The 16477-nt window shown below is 39.6% G+C and overlaps 2 protein-coding genes across 2 annotated transcripts; both read right to left on the bottom strand.

Annotated features, from left to right (window-relative positions):
* Positions 1–324: 324 nt before the first annotated feature.
* Positions 325–1819, bottom strand: LOC121979673 (vegetative cell wall protein gp1-like). The gene is made up of 2 exons (XM_042531663.1): positions 960–1819; positions 325–671 (listed from the first exon to the last, which is right to left on the bottom strand). The coding sequence occupies exons 1-2, from the start codon at positions 1761–1763 to the stop codon at positions 597–599; spliced, it is 879 nt and encodes a 292-aa protein (XP_042387597.1). The 5' UTR covers positions 1764–1819; the 3' UTR covers positions 325–596.
* Positions 1820–5193: 3374 nt separating this feature from the next.
* LOC121979670 (metal transporter Nramp6-like) lies at positions 5194–8846 on the bottom strand. The gene is made up of 4 exons (XM_042531661.1): positions 8043–8846; positions 7064–7200; positions 6322–6974; positions 5194–5837 (listed from the first exon to the last, which is right to left on the bottom strand). Exons 1-4 carry the CDS (start codon positions 8696–8698, stop codon positions 5625–5627), a joined length of 1659 nt encoding a protein of 552 aa, XP_042387595.1. The 5' UTR covers positions 8699–8846; the 3' UTR covers positions 5194–5624.
* Positions 8847–16477: the final 7631 nt, after the last annotated feature.

Genomic DNA, 16477 nt, shown 5'->3' with positions numbered 1-16477 from the left:
GTTGTTGCAACCTATGTAAGCCTACCTTCTATTCCCTGTGGCTTCTAGGGCCAAAACAAACTCAAAGGTATCTTTTTCCTCATTTTACTATTCTATATATTCTTTTCTTGGAGCAAAGAGTTGTTCTCCTACTATTGTTTGATGTTAATGGAATCTTTTCAAGTGAGATCTTGACCTCTCTCGCAGAGAGAACGTTTATGGTTTAATTAGCTAGCATTATTCCTCCAATCTTTTCAGCATTAGATCGCATATAGATGCTTAAATGAGTGTGCCTTTCTGTAATGATAAACATATTCAGCATCACTTTCCTTTTGCATTCCAAAATTAAACAGAAAACTAATAGATAAAACTCTCATTATGTAGTGAAGTAAAACAATGTCCAAACCCAGGTACAAGTCCCCCACTCCACACTGAACCACAACCAAGAAGCAAGCAGACCAGCTGCCTTCCTAAGCCAACCCAATCTCTCCTGAGAGGGAGGGGACTTTCTTTATAAAAGAAAGAAGAACAGACAACTACTATAAGATAAAATAACACTAACAGACTACAAGGAGCATCACGCATAATTAAATCATAGAGAATGCCATTCTTTTCATCTAGACGAACCAGATGGCAGCAATGCTAAGAAAGAACCCCAAGCTCATCATCTTCCTCACTGTGTAGCCTCCACTCTGCAACCAAAGAGTTAAAACTAATTAAAATAGTTTTATTTTTATTTTTATTTTTATTTTTCAGGAAGTATAATAAAGAGAGGATAGATAACGGTGTTGTTCGTATGCTTATCGGACTTGAGGGTTTTCAAAAAACTGAATTTAAATGGAGTCTGAGGTTCGGTGTACGAACGGCACACAGCTGGCCCGGCAGGGCAGTAATCGGGGGCCCTGCCGAGGAGAATGGCAGCTGACCGTCGTGATCGGATCGGAGGGCTCGGATCTGATCAATCAGCGTGGAGTACGTACCGTCTCGGCAGCTTCGCCAGGGGAGGCAGCCGGCGCGGTGGCTCCCTCGGGCGGGGTCGCTAGTTCTGGCGATAAGATCGGGCCGGTGCTCTTCCTCGCTTTTGGCGGCGCTGCGGACGGGACCTCAGCGGGGGGCGCAGCAGCAGGAGTCGGCGCTGCAGACGGCGCCGGAGGAGGCAATGCGGGAGGAGGAACCGGCGGGGAGCTGGTTGGGACCGAGGCGGGGGATGGAGGGAGGATAGTCGGGGCGGCAGCCGGCGGTGCAGTGATGGGAGAGAAGGCGACGGGAGCCGAGGCGGGAGGGGAGGAGAGGCGGGACGAGAGGGGAGGGGAGGAGATGGGGGTGGAGGACGTGGCGGGAGGACGGGCGGGAGCGAGACGGGCGGAGGTGGATTTGGAAGGGGCGGCGGCGGGGGAGACGCGGGAGGAGGAGGAGGAGGAGGCGGAGCTGGCGGGGGAAGCGGCGGGGGCGAGGTGGATGTGCGAGAACGGGGGAGAAGCATGGGCGGTGCGTTTGGTAGCAGGGGCGGCAGCGAAGAAAGCCGGGGGGATGGCGGTTGAAGCGGCGGGGGAGGACGCCGGGGACTGGGCGTGGGCGGTAGCGAGGGAGAGAAGCGCGACGGAGAGGAGGAAGGCGGCGCCGCGATCCATGGTCGCTCTGCTTCCAACCATCAAAGCGCCGTGACAGTGAGCGAGCGAGTGACGCAAACGCACGATGGACGCATATAATACAAAGTAGCACCCGTTGCTGCTTTGCTTCGTTCCTCCCGCACTGAATCCACCGACACGAGCACACTGCGACATGACGCGGCGCGCATCGACGCGGCGCCCTGGAGCGGCTAGCTAGTATGCGCCGCTCGCGTCTTGTAGTTGCCCAAGTCGTGTCTTAATAGTCCCCACTCGCATCTCGTAGTTGACCAAGTCGTGTCTTAGTAGCGTGGGACCCACGCCGTCACTGACATTAAAGTCTAAGGAAGAGGAGGTCAGCGGACAAGGTGTGGCCCAGACAATTAAAGGCGAGAAAATATTAAAATTAGTTAATATCATTCATATCGATAAGTCGTCTGGTAAGTTGAGGAAGGGTGATCAATTTTTAATAATAGAATAAGGGTCATGTTTTTTAAATTTTTTGTTGAACCAGTAGAGAAGTTTTTAAAATATTTAAATTTCGTATAGTAATTTTAAAATTATTAAATTATGTACTCATTTTTCATCTTACCCTCACCCTTAAATCAATTTGATTGAAAAAACAAATTATTTAAATTGATTTCGTTCTGTTTAAAAAATTCATCAACTAATTTCGATTGATTGATCGACATAAAAAACTCGAAATGACATAAAACTAACTCCTATATATTCGTCTAATTCTCCTTATTATAAAAATATTATTAAACATCAATTTAACTCAATATATTAAAAGTAATAATTTTTAAATATGAATTAATTTTTTAAATATATCCGTATTTAAAAAAATTACTGCTCTCAATATATTAGGTCAAATTAATATTTGATAATATTTTTATAATATGTAGAATTAGACGAACACTTGAAATTGGTTGATGAATTTTTTCAAACACATAGAAATAGATTAATTTAACTGGTAAATTTTCTCAATCGAATTGATTTGAAAATAATGACAAAACAGAAAATGGGTACATTTGATAATTTTAAAATTATGATATATGATTTAGATATTTTTAAAACTTATTTATTGGATTCGATCAAAAATTGATTAACTTTTAACTAGCCTCGTAAAAAAAAACTTCTCCTATCTTCTAATTATTTGATTGTTGACTACAAACGAACTTTATTGTTTAACTCCATTTCATAAACTGAAAACAGATGATTAGGGTATATAATTTTAACATATCAAAAATTTTGATAGGTTACAAACTATTAAAATTTTTAGTATTGTTATCCATATAAAATTTATATTTTTTAAATATTTTGATATACCAAAAATATCAAAATAATGAAATAATATATATTCAGCATATGGATGTGATGTGAGATTTTTTTTTAGTATTTCTATATTTTTGGAATATTATTTTTTTTAATATAAATAATATGAAATTTATATTATACTAAAATTTAAAATTTTAGTATATCACAATTTTAATATATTAAAATTTTAATATAATACTTATATATTTTTTTATATTAAAATTTTTAATAAGATATATAATTTTGTATAAATTTTTTTGTTACACCCTGATCCTGTCCGAGAGTCGAGGTGACAGACGCTGGGGATGTGGCGATCAACAAGGATGTGGCGCTCCTATTGATCGTGCGTGGACCTCCAATGAGACTAGCCTGCAAGCACAAAAGTGTCAGTATTGCTCCTCCGACGCTCAAGTAAAATCTACGACAAAAGAAGCAAGCAAGCAAGCAAAGCAAAGAAACGAAACGAAAGTGGCAGCGTAACTGTAGCTACAGTAGAATGAGCATACCTCCGTTGAAGTTTGGGGTCCTTTATATAGGGCTTCCAGGGGTGCGCATGCACGCTCCTCGAGGCATGCACACATCTTAAAACTTTCCGTGATAGGACGTGTCAGAAAAGTGTACCTTACATCATACCTTAAGAACTCGAGCATATCCTGACAAGACAGTGGAAACTTCTGTCGTACGATTTTTTGCCTGATCATGTCGTCGACCATGCCGTCTGTCCACGGCACGAGTCTCGAGGAAGATATCAATCGATCATGCCTTTGTCTGCTAGTGGGCCGAGCGGGTTGGTCGTTCGCCCATCTTTTGTCTGCTGGTGGGCCGAACGGGTGGTCGCTTGGTTAATTCTGCTGTCTAGGCCGGGCGGGGTGGCCGCTCGGCTATTTTCACTGTCTAGGCTTGCGGGGTTGCGTTTCCGTTGGCTGTGATATGATGTTTGGCCGACCGGAATGCCCGCCTGGCACATGTCTCGTCGCTCGGCACATGACTGGCCGGTTGGCGCCTGATTTGATGATAGTCTTTTGAGTGTCGGAAGCTCGGTGCGAGACAGAGCTGTAATAACATTGGCCCGACTATTCCATAGTCTGACTGATTGATGGCGTCGCCCGATCGGACGTTAACTTGGGACGTTGACTATTTTGATTTTGACCTTTCCCATGACGCTGACCTCCTGCGAGGCGGGACGGGGCGAGACTTACCTTACCACCAGATGACACCCAAACGTACTTGTTTATTTTTTTTATTGGAGGGCGATGGCTAAAATTTAGCCTATTTTCTTGTTGGAGAGCGATGGCTAGAATTTAGCCAGAGCAGAACACCTTTTTAGGGCATCTTTAATGTACAATTTACAAGAAGTTTGTAAAATTAAAAAAAATCTTAGGTGAGGTTTGAAGTTTAAACTTCAAGAATAACAGTATTAAAAACTTAAATATATTTTTTCTTTTTAAATATAGATTCGTTATATTAACTATTCTTTAATATCGATTATATGGATATGAATAAAAGATAGATCCGTTACCTTAGCGGTTCCCTAGTGTCAGTCCCACAGATATAGAGGGAGGTTCAGGCTCTATGGATATAAAAGGAAGTATATACAGATACACATGTACCAGGCACATAATGGGATAAATATCATGTTGTCAATTTTTGAGAAACAACCTCTGATCATTACGTCAGAGATGTCATGCATCCATTATCTATGTCTGAAGACATATTTTTTTTTCTTTTAAAGATTGAGTTTGTAATTAATGATAAAATAGTGTTATATTATGATTTGTATTGTAAGAAGATATATAATTTGTAACGTGATATAGAAAAAGTTGTAAAAAGATTTTTTTATTATAGGTAGAATAAAATAATAGATTTTTTTTTTATTTTTAATGTGGCATTAATATGGTACATTAGGAGTTAAAAAAATCTCATTTAGAAGTTTAATTACGAAGATGCCCTTATATTTTAGTATTTTTAGGGTTAATTAATGAATTGTTTTTGTAAGCTTTTTTAATTCTACTGATTAAATTTCTATAATGTTGCTCTGTCAATGGTGTATCGTTTTGTTTAATTTTCCTTTCCATTATCATAAAGATGTCATCATCATGGAATCGTTGGAAGCATTCAGTAATACAATAAATACAATCATGATAACAACCTTATTATTTATTTCCCAAGAAAAGGTCCCCTTCCTCGTGTGCCAGTCATTAGCGCAGTCTTCTTATTCCAACATAGAAACAACCTTCTAGCACAAAGAATATTATTTATTTCCCAAGAAAAACTACATCCAGTCAACACATAACTAGTTGTAAACTTTAATAAAACATATACACGAGCACAAAGCGAGTTCAAATGCTTTAATTAGCATCAAGTAGGTTAGAAGAAAACCTTTGCGATAAATACATCTCTATCGATCCGAACTGAGAACCTTTTGCTGTTCAAGCAGGCAATATACATATATATAAAAATAACCCTGCTCTATTGATCATCATGTTTCAAGAACAAAGTCTTGTAAGATAAACATTCTGGAATAGTATCGATTAGTTGCATAATCCATTAGCAATTGCAGGGCCCCTATCAAGGCATGGTATTGGTAGATCTATCTTGATTGCATCAGCTCTGCTGTTATTCAGCATATTCTGATTTCATTAATCAGATCATCTCCCGATTTTAGGAATCTATATGGAGATCCCTTGAACATGATTTGATTGATGATGTTATCAGTATATCTCAATGCCAAAATTGCTTTCGAATTGACGAGGCGAGCTGGGTTGAGAAGTCGCCACCGTGCAGAATGAGATAAATAACAAATGTCGTGTATACAGCTACCGCAGCAGAGAATATAGACCCTAGTAGCAAACCTTCAACTTCAGAAGAGAAGAATTCCAGTAATAGATAGCCATTGATAACTATTAGGAGTGCCGCCACGACCCAGGTTAGAATCTGCAGCACAGACAATTCGATAGATTACTCAGCTTCTACTAGTGCATGTATATATAACGAGGAAACTTAAACATGCAACATAGATTAGATGGAATTCAGCATAAAGAATGTCCTTGCCTTGTACAAGATCTTTCAACATTCATAGAATTAAAGTGAAAATCCAACAGGACCATAAAGATCATGAATCCAAAAAATTTGATGAGAAAGAAGCTGAGGGGGAATAAAAACTGTAGGGCTGAATCCTAAGAGCCTTAAGAAAGATGGACTGCTTTTACATAATATCTTCGAATGATATATATTCTTAGAAAAATATGAGAGTACCTGCACTTTTTGGCTTTTAAATTGAATGATAGGTAACATGATAAAGTAAATTGGGAATATGGATTTGCAGTTAAAGCTTCCAGACGAAATATAAGAAAATTCATAGCATCAAGAAAAATAATGAAAAACGAACTGCAATTGAAGTTTGCAGCTCATGACTTACTTGTGTGGTACGGCCAATTTTAAAAATTCCCATAACCTGTTCCTTCGACACCAGTGTGAGGAGCGGAATAAGGGCAAATGGGATCTGAACAGATTGAAGCACATTAAGCCATTGGTTCAGCACATCTAGTGCAGAGTCAGATGTGTCAAAAAATAGAGCAACCACAATAGTCGGTACAATGGCAAAGCTTCTAGTGATCAATGACCTGATCCATTTCTTTAAAGGTAGATTCAAAAAACCACCCATGATAAACTGTCCAGCATATGTACCGGTAATTGTACTACTTTGCCCAGCTGCTAGTAAACCTATTCCCCATATATAGAGAACAGGAAATAGTCCCTGCCCATATTTCTCTTGCAGAAATTTCCCTGCATTCTCAAGGCCTATATTTTCCGCTTCTTTAGTACCATAAAATCCCTTTGCAAAAACTGTTGTAACGAACATATTTATTGAAAACGAGACCATTAGGGCCAGCGTTGACTCAATTGAGTAATATCTTAATGCTTCTCGAACCTGAGTTTTCTTGTTAGGGTCAATCTTTCGTGACTGTACAAGAGCAGAATGCAGGAAGACATTATGTGGCATTATCACACAACCAACAACTCCAACGGCCTCCCTTATTGTTTTTGATCCAATTTTTGGAACTAAAACACCTGTAAAGAGAAGACAAGAGAAACTGATGATCGTGAAGTAACGAAGATGAAAATTAAACAATTACAAGCCATAGAAAAAAGTTCTCTACCGATGAGAAGGTCTGTTTCACTAGGCTTGGCTTCTCTGAAAATCCATGCAAAAGAAGAAGCCATTGTAGTAATCAGAACGGCAAAAAATGCTTCAAGTTTCCTCACACCATAGTTCTCCAAAAACAGGAAAATTAAGCTACAAGAAAAATCTTGACTTGGTTATCAACAGAAGGGATCCTGATATTGCAATATTAAGATAGATTTCTACAAAAACTCTCTGCAGGAACTACTAGTAAACTAATGAAAAAACAATAATGTAAATGTATTTAATTCAACATATTTGCAACCATAGACAGTTTTTATTGGTTATATAATATCCTTGTGCATTTCATTTTTTGTTAATATCTAAGCTTCTATCTGTATGAAACTAGAGTTCAGAAAAAAAATAAAATAACATTTTATCAAAAGTCAACTAGCTCACTATAGTTTAAAGAAGATGGAAGAACAGTTCAAAGTATAATAACTTGCCCTACCAAACTCATATAGATTGTATTTAATCAATAGAAAAATTTAAAAATGGTACAAACTGAGAAATCTTAAAGATCAGCTCCCAACTGGCACAAATCCTGCGTGAAGAAAATTTTAAAAAACGCGAGGCCACAAGGAAAACAACTGATGTTAGTGACTAATTGACATCAACATCAACAGTGACGCAGGAGATGCCATTTAATGTTAGACTTTCACTTGGGAAACCTTATCAAACCAAAAGAATCACTCAAAATTGATGGAAACATGATGCTGTTTAGTTAATGAGATGTTGCACTTGCATCTGATGATGTCGGTTTGCTAGAAAATAACAAAGCTTGGAGAAAAGGACAGATTTAAAAGATATCCTAATAAAGCTATGCAGTTCTTGGACACAAGGTAGTCATCTAGATTAACAGATGCAAATGAATGCATATTAAAAAGTACATCTTTTAGCAGCTGCAAGAAGTAAGAGAAACTCAAAGCAATTAAACGAACCGGTTCAGCTCCTACCAATCCATGGCCGTGATAAGAACTCCTGCCCAGAGTGGAAGCATGCCACGGCTCAATATCTTGATCGCAATGGCGCTCCCAATCACCTCCTGGATGTCCGCCCCGATCATGGCCACCTCCGCCATGAACCAGAGCACCAACCGTGCCCAGCGTGGGTACTCTTCCCGGCACAGCTCCGCCAGATGCCGCCCGGTAGCCACGCCGAGCCTGGCCGATAGCATCTGGATCAGCAGCCCCATCGCCGTCGCCCACAGCAGCAGCCAGAGCAATGAATAGCCCGCAATAGCTCCGGCCTGCAGATCCCCTTCCAGATTCCCTGGATCCAGAAACCCTATGCTCATCAGGAACCCCGGCCCGGTGAAGAGCCACAGCTTCTTCCACGAGAAAGGCGGCGCAGATGACCCGCCGTCATCGTCGGCGTCATCCTCAGCGATTAGGACTTTCTCATGGGCTTCGTACGCGCGCTCGGATCCCTCATCGTGGCCGTTCGCTATCGGATCACCGCCGGATCGGATCGGGAGGAGCGGGTTCGCCTCTTTCTCCTCCGCTCCCTCGCGGCTTGAAGGCGACTCAGGGCGAGGCAGAGAGAGGAGGCGAAGGGGGAAGTAAGCGACGCCTGATCTATCACCGCCGCCGGAGGAGGACGCAGTCATCATCCTCGGCGGCCTTCCGTCGAACACCTTCCCGTCGCGATCCTCGGATCTTAGCTACAAAATCCCTTTTAATTAACGCAAATAAAATTGTTAAAAAGGTTCGTAAAAGTCTGGCCCAAATCACGTGCCCGGAGCGCCTTCCTAAACTCGATTATAGGGAACCCTCGAACCGGGCGGTCAGCAGGACTGGCACGAGAATATGTGCAGCCAAAGGAATTCACACCCTCACGCGACATACCCAAACTCTACAACTCCGCCAATTGGCGGATCGGATACGAACGCGGATAGTTCTAGACTGGGAGAACGAAAGGGTGAAGAACACGTCACGCCGTTTCGTCCCTGACGCGATAGGAAACGAATGGATGGACAGCGCAGCGTTGGCTTATGATATAATTACCGGTTTTGGCAAAGTGGAGGGACAGCACAGCATCCGAATCTAGTGGGAGGGAGATTGGATTCGATTGGTTAGAAGTGGCCGGTGCTGAGACTGGAGAAAAAGAAGGTGCGAATCGAATCGACATCAACTGATCGTTTATCAGTGTAAAAAACAGATGGAGTGAGACACTTGATCTCTAACATAAACTATATATATATTTTACTTTTGACTTTGAAATTAATGTTCTTAATCACTTGTTGCTTGTGCAACTTGGCTTAATCTATTATGTTATGTCATTTGCATGCTCTATCAATCTAATTTGGATTCTACCTAAATTGGCTTGACTTATTCTGGTCGGCTCAATCTCAAAGTTTGAGGTTAACAAGTTTAAGTCTATCCTTGTATTTAGGTATATTAACTATCTACATAATTCCTCGAGCAATTCACTTGCATCTTTTAGCACATGCTTAGCGATATCATCTTGTAAGATCACTTGTTAGTCTAATTCTCAAATAATAAAATTTCGTCGTATCGACACATTCTAATGTTAGAGGTTACTGTAAGTGGCAGTTACTTCAATATAATGTAGTACTTGCACGTAGAGCTGTAAATAAGTCGAGTCAAGTTGATCTTTGGAGTGTTCAAGCTTATTTGATAAGGTAATCAAACCGAGCCGAGTCGAACTTAAAATGAACTAAGCTTTTGAAATAAGTGTTCAAGCTTGGCTTGGTTTATTTTTTATGAGCTTGAGCTTGTTTGAATCTTGACTTGAGCTTGATTCATTTAGATGTTATCAAGCTCTCAATTCAAGTTTGGATTGAGCTTGGTTCGAGCTTGGCTTGAGTTTAGTTCGAGCTTGGTTCATTTAGATGTTATCAAGCTTTCAATTCAAGCTTGTTTGATTGATTATTGAGCTTGATAATTTAAATTTATTTATTTATTTTATTTTATTTTATTATTTATTTAGCATATTAAAAAGAGTTTTATTAATGAATACGGTTCGTGAACGTTGTTCACGAACATTGTTGATGAACGTTGTTCACGAAAGTTAACGAGCTAAACACATATGTGTTCAAGTTTGTTTGTTTAGTTTAACGAGTTATTCAAGCTTGTTTATTTAATTAATCTTATGTATATTGAACGAACATAAACAAGCTCTTACCAAGTCGAACACCAAACTTGTTCATGAACGCTTGGTTCATTTACAACCCTAGTTGCACGTACGTGCAGTTTTGAAAAAACTACCGAGATGCTCCCTATATATGGCATCTAAGTGAAGCACAAAAAAGATTAATGCGCTTAAAAATTTTCTTCAAGAAGAACATCCATAGACCGGGAGGGATTTGGTTCGTAAAATCTTCAAGGACAGTTCATCGTAATCGTCTTTGTAACGACAAGTGCAAACGAGAACAAGCAAGAAGAATCTAGATCTATGGGAGATCGCTGTAAATTTTTACAGGCTTCATATTTTTCTACGGGAGATTTCTTGTGGCGTCGAGGGCAAATGACCTACGAACGCTCGCATCTGAGCCATGAGAGCATCATGATCTTGTTTTCACGTTCGATCATTCTCAACTCGCTGCCACTTAGCCGCCATCCACTCATTCATCTTTTAATCCATTGAGGTAACTTGATTATGCAGTTCTTGATTTTTCCTTCTTAAAGTCTGCATCTCAGTAAAAGAAGAAGAAGAAGAGGAACCATCACGACCCCTAGGAGTCCTCAAATGATCAAATATGATATTGCCTTGAGAGCCAAGGCCGTAGAGGGTGGAGTTTTTTGTCTGTCCACCGACAACATCATAATAAATATCATTTAGTGTCTCGATGGATAGAGGCTATGATTCCCCCACCTCTGTTGGTGGCTGAGATGCCTAAGCCACTCTATCTATTATTTGATCTTGTGTGAAAAAATATAATATAAATATTATTCATGTCACGTCCCGGGTAGTCCTTGCCAGAAGAAATTTCGACAACATCTCCCCTGTACGGGTGACAATCTGGGACTTCACTACACGCCCTCAGGGTTACACATACCTCGACCAACACGACCGGAACAATAACAATAAACATAAATCCACAACCACGCAATATATATATATATATATCAGCCTCTAGCAGTCAACACAATATGAAGACCATAAACAACATCCAACTTACATCTTCTGTCATCTGGGCAGGCACGTAGCAGAACATATTGAATAAATCCCGTCGACAAACAAAGGACTAAACAAAATCCATGGTGCAAAACCAATACAAGTCTGAAACATAGATTAGATAGTATAATAGGAAAACAAAAGACCAAACGAAAATCCTTGCGATCTGGAGGGAGACTAGCGACTGGAACTCCTGACGGCTTCACCCTGAAATAGTATAAATCAACGGGGTGAGTCAACTCCTCAGCGGATACCGACTGACATGCATAGTAAGACATAACAACTAGTAATAAATATGAGTACAACCTTTTGGATATATATATAAAGGAACAATGCAAAACTGAAATAAAGGGGGGAAACTGTACTAACCAGGACCTGGGTATAAGGTAAACAAGGTCGTCAGACCGAGGAGTATCATGATCCTGTATGCATGTCAATCATATGCATCCACCAAATATGCAGTAAATAAAGTGCAGCAAACACAAGCAATAAATACAATCATGCATATGATGCTAATGACATGGTCACCCTTGACACCAGTCAGCCATCTCACACACGATGGTGAGACCGAGTTGGTAGGACTATGACAACTGTGCACTCTGCCATCACTGCTTCTGATGAGTGACTGAGTGGACGAGATGCTGTCGGAGTACACCTATCCTCCTACCCCAAATCATAAGTGGGGGAGCTCAATGCTCTCATTTCCCTGAGACAATCCAGAGGAGGGATCCTTGATGTGCTACCACGCTACGTAACACTACCCATGAGTAGACTCGAAGAGCACTGACAGAGCAAACTGCCACACATCCTGCCTGATATACCACTAACACATGAGTGGTTGTGTGTGTAGATCCATGTAACTGGCGATGAGCTCAACAATAATAGGGCTACTAATCGCACAACATGCAGTCATGCAAGATGGTGCATGACACTAAGCATGCAAATCTTGACCATATCTACCTCCATAAAACATGTATAAAAAATAAATGGATCAAATAAATAGATCTAAGTATAATTTTGTATAAAGGTCTGAACCTTTTTCCTAGCTACCATGTGTTCTTTTAAATTAAACTTGGATCGCCTGCGGAACTTAACACGTTTGATCCAAATTTAATCTATTTCTTCTTTTAGGTTTTGACTTGGATCTCCTGCGGAACTTAACACGTTCGATCCAAATCTCCTAGGTTATTAATTCCATTAAATATTAATTTTCATAATTGGTTCCCAGTACTGACGTGGCGAGGCACATGACCTTCTTGGATATGGGAGCAACCACCACCGACTAGACAAAATCTTTTAAGGAAAGCTAATATTTAATTTCCTAAAATAACTTTAGGTCAACCGAAGAGAACAATCAAATCACAAGGAAAAGAAAAACAAAAGAACATTACATCGAAAACAAATTCGAAACACTAAAATCGTATGCCTCTTGTATTTGGTATTATTTCCAAAAATAACTAGTATGATGCGGAAAGGAAAAATACTAGTTATACCTTTTAGAAAAACCTCTTAATCTTCTACCGTATTCCTCTTCTAACCTCGGACGTTGTGTGGGCAACGATCTTCCGAGATGAGAAACCACCAAAACACCTTCTTCTCCTCCTTGTAAGATTCGACCAACTCAAGTGCACCTCCAAGGATGAAGAGAAAACACCACCAATGCTCCAAGGGATGTAAGCTTTCTCTCCTTCTTCTCCAAGCTTGTATCCGGCCACAACTAGATCTCCAAAAGAAAGAAGAGGTTCGGCCACAACAAGGAGAAGAGAAAGCTTGAAGGGGTCGGCCACACCAAGGAAGAAAAGAGGGAGAAGAATAATAGAAGTTGTGTCTCATGAAGGCACCCCAACCCCCTCTTTTATATTCCTTAGCTTTGGTAAATAAGGAAATTTAATTACAATAAAATTTCCTTAATTTTCTTTGACATGAATTAATTGAGAAAAATAAAATAAAATTTCCCAATTAAACTTGTAATGGCCGACCACATCAACAAGATCAAACAAGACAATTTCAATCAACAATTAAAATTCCTTATTTGTCTTTGGAAATTTAAAAAAAAATAAAATTTCCCTTTAAAATCCCTTCATGGTTGATAAAAAGAAATTTCTATAATTTTAATCTTTCAACATGTGAATAATTTTCAAAGAGAGAAAAAAAATATCTTTCCTATCTACAAATAAAAAAGAGATCTAATCTCTTTTCTTAATCTTTTGTAAAAGAGATATTTTAATTTTAATTCTCTTCAATAAATTATATCTTCCACATAAGAAAAATTTAAAATTAAAATTCTTTTAAATTTAATGGAGGCCGGCCACCTAAGCTTGGGCCACCCATGAACCAAGGCTTGGCCGGCCCTAGCTTGAACCACAAGCTAGCTTGGTCGGCCCCCTTATCATGGGTATGAAGGTGGGTATAGGTGAGTATAGTACTCTATAAATAAGAGGCTACGATAGGGACTGAGAGGAGGAATTGGTTTTGGTCTCCCGATAAAATTAAGCATCCCGTGTTCGCCCCGAACACACAACTTAATTTTATCAATAATAATTCATTCCACTAGAGAACTATTATTGAACTACCGTACCAATCCCAAATTACATTTTTGGGCTCCTTCTTATTATGAGTGTGTTAGTCTCCCTGTGTTTAAGATGTCGAATGTCCACTAATTAAATGAGTTACTGACAACTCATTTAATTAATATCTTAATCCAAGAATAGTACCACTCAACCTTATCGTCATGTCGGACTAAGTCCACCTGCAGGGTTTAACATGACAATCTTTATGAGCTCATCTTGGGGACATTATCAACCTAGATTACTAGGACACAATTTCCTTCTATAATCAACAACACACACTATAAGTAATATCATTTCCCAACTTATCGGGCTTATTGATTCATCGAACTAAATCTCACCCATTGATAAATTAAAGAAATAAATATTAAATATATGTGCTTGTTATTATATTAGGATTAAGAGTACACACTTCCATAATAACTGAGGTATTTGTTTCTTTATAAAGTCAGTATAAAAAAAAACAACCTCAAATGGTCCTACTCAATACACTCTAAGTGTACTAGTGTAATTATATAGTCAAGATAAACTAATTCCTAATTACACTACGACCTTCCAATGGTTTGTTCCTTTCCATTTTGGTCGTGAGCTACTGTTTATAATTTATAAGGTACTGATAACATCATCTTCTGTATGTGACATCACATACTATGTTATCTACAATATAAATTAATTGAACAACTACAACTAAATGTAGATAATTTGACCAAATGTGATTCTTTATTCAAAATAAATGTTTACAAAGGCTTAGGCTTTCAGTATACACTCTAACAATCTCCCACTTATACTAACGACTAAGCTGCCATATCTTCTGCCATACATCTGATTCTCATTCCCTCCACATGCCGATCGAAAGCTTTTGCTGGAAGGGTCTTAGTGAAAGGATCTGCCAGGTTATCTGCTGATGCAATCTTGGCGATGACAACTTCTCATCGCTTCACGATATCTCGTATCAGGTGGTACTTGCGCTCTATATGTTTACTTGCCTTATGGGCTCGTGGTTCCTTCGAGTTTGCAACTGCACCGCAATTATCACAATAAATTGTGATGATTTTGGGCAAACCAGGAATCACATCTAAGTCTATTAGAAAGTTCCTGAGCCATACTGCTTCTTTAGCCGCCTCAGAGGCTGCTACATACTCAGCTTCCATGGTTGAGTCCGAAACGCATTTTTGCTTAACACTCCTTCATGCAATGGCTCCACCTCCTAAAGTAAACACATAGCCTGATGTAGACTTACTGTTGTCCATATCTGATTGGAAATCTGAATCCGAGTAACCCACAAGGAGCAAATCGTCTGCTTGGTAAACTAGCATATAATCTCTAGTCCTTCTCAGGTACTTTAATATATGCTTTACCGCAGTCCAATGTCCTTGTCCAGGGTTACTCTGATATCTGCTAACCATGCCCATGGCAAAACAGATATCAGGTCTCGTACATAGCATTGCATACATTAGGCTTTCTACAGCCGAAGCATAAGGAACTGCTTTCATGTCCTCTATCTCCTTTAATGTCTTCGGAGACATTTCTTTAGATAGAGCTACTCCATGCCTGAAAGGTAAGAAACCTTTCTTGGAATCCTGCATGCTAAAACGAGCAAGGATTATATCTATATATGAAGCTTGGGACAGACACAATATTCTTTTCTTGCGATCCCTTATAACTTTGATCCCAAGAATGTGTGCACAATCTCCTAAGTCCTTCATATCAAATTGTTTGGACAACCATACCCTTACGTCCGATAATACCTTGACATTGTTGCCAATTAACAAAATATCATCTACGTATAGTACAAGAAATACCACCACGTTTCCGTTACACTTCTTATATACACAAGACTTATCCGGACACTGAATAAATCCATATGACTGGATTACTTCATTAAACCGAATGTTCCAAGACCTTGAAGCTTGCTTCAGTCCATAAATGGACCGATTGAGCTTGCACACTAGATGCTCTTTGCCTTTTTCAATGAACCCTTCTGGTTGCTTCATATGGATGTTCTCTTCAAGACTTCCATTGAGGAAAGCTGTCTTGACATCCATTTGCCAAATCTCATAATCCATATGAGCAGAAATGAATAAGAGTATCCGGATAGACTTAAGCATGACTACCGGTGAAAAGGTCTCCTCATAATCGATTCCCTCTTTCTGAGTGTACCCTTTCGCAACAAGCCTAGCTTTGAAGGTTTCTACCTTCCCGTCTGTCCCTCTTTTCCTTTTGTAGATCCACTTGCATCCAACGGCTTTTACACCATCAGGTGGTTTTACAAGCTCCCAGACCTTATTAGAGTACATAGACTCTATTTCAGAATTCATTGCCTTTTGCCAAGATGCTGTATCTATATCTTGGAGTGCTTCGTCATATGTTCGGGGATTAGGTTCATGTTTACCCGGGATCAAGTCCGAAGACTCTCCCAAAAACATGAATCTTTCTGGCTGCCTTACAACCCTCCCACTACGACGAGGCACTGTCTGTGGTTGTGTATCATGTGTGACACTTGTTGCAGTCTCTTGTGGTACTTCATCTTGTACTGTTGGTACTGAAGTAGACGTATCCTCTCTAAGTTCTTCTAAAATAACTTTGCTACTGGGCTTGTGATCCATTATATAGTCTTCTTCTAAAAACTGGGCATTGGTGCTAACAATGACCTTCTGGTCTTTAGGACTATAAAATAAACCACC

Source organism: Zingiber officinale, chromosome 5A, assembly GCF_018446385.1.
Source record: "Zingiber officinale cultivar Zhangliang chromosome 5A, Zo_v1.1, whole genome shotgun sequence".
Classification (NCBI taxonomy): Eukaryota; Viridiplantae; Streptophyta; class Magnoliopsida; order Zingiberales; family Zingiberaceae; genus Zingiber; species Zingiber officinale.
This window is presented reverse-complemented; position numbering and strand designations above follow the sequence as displayed.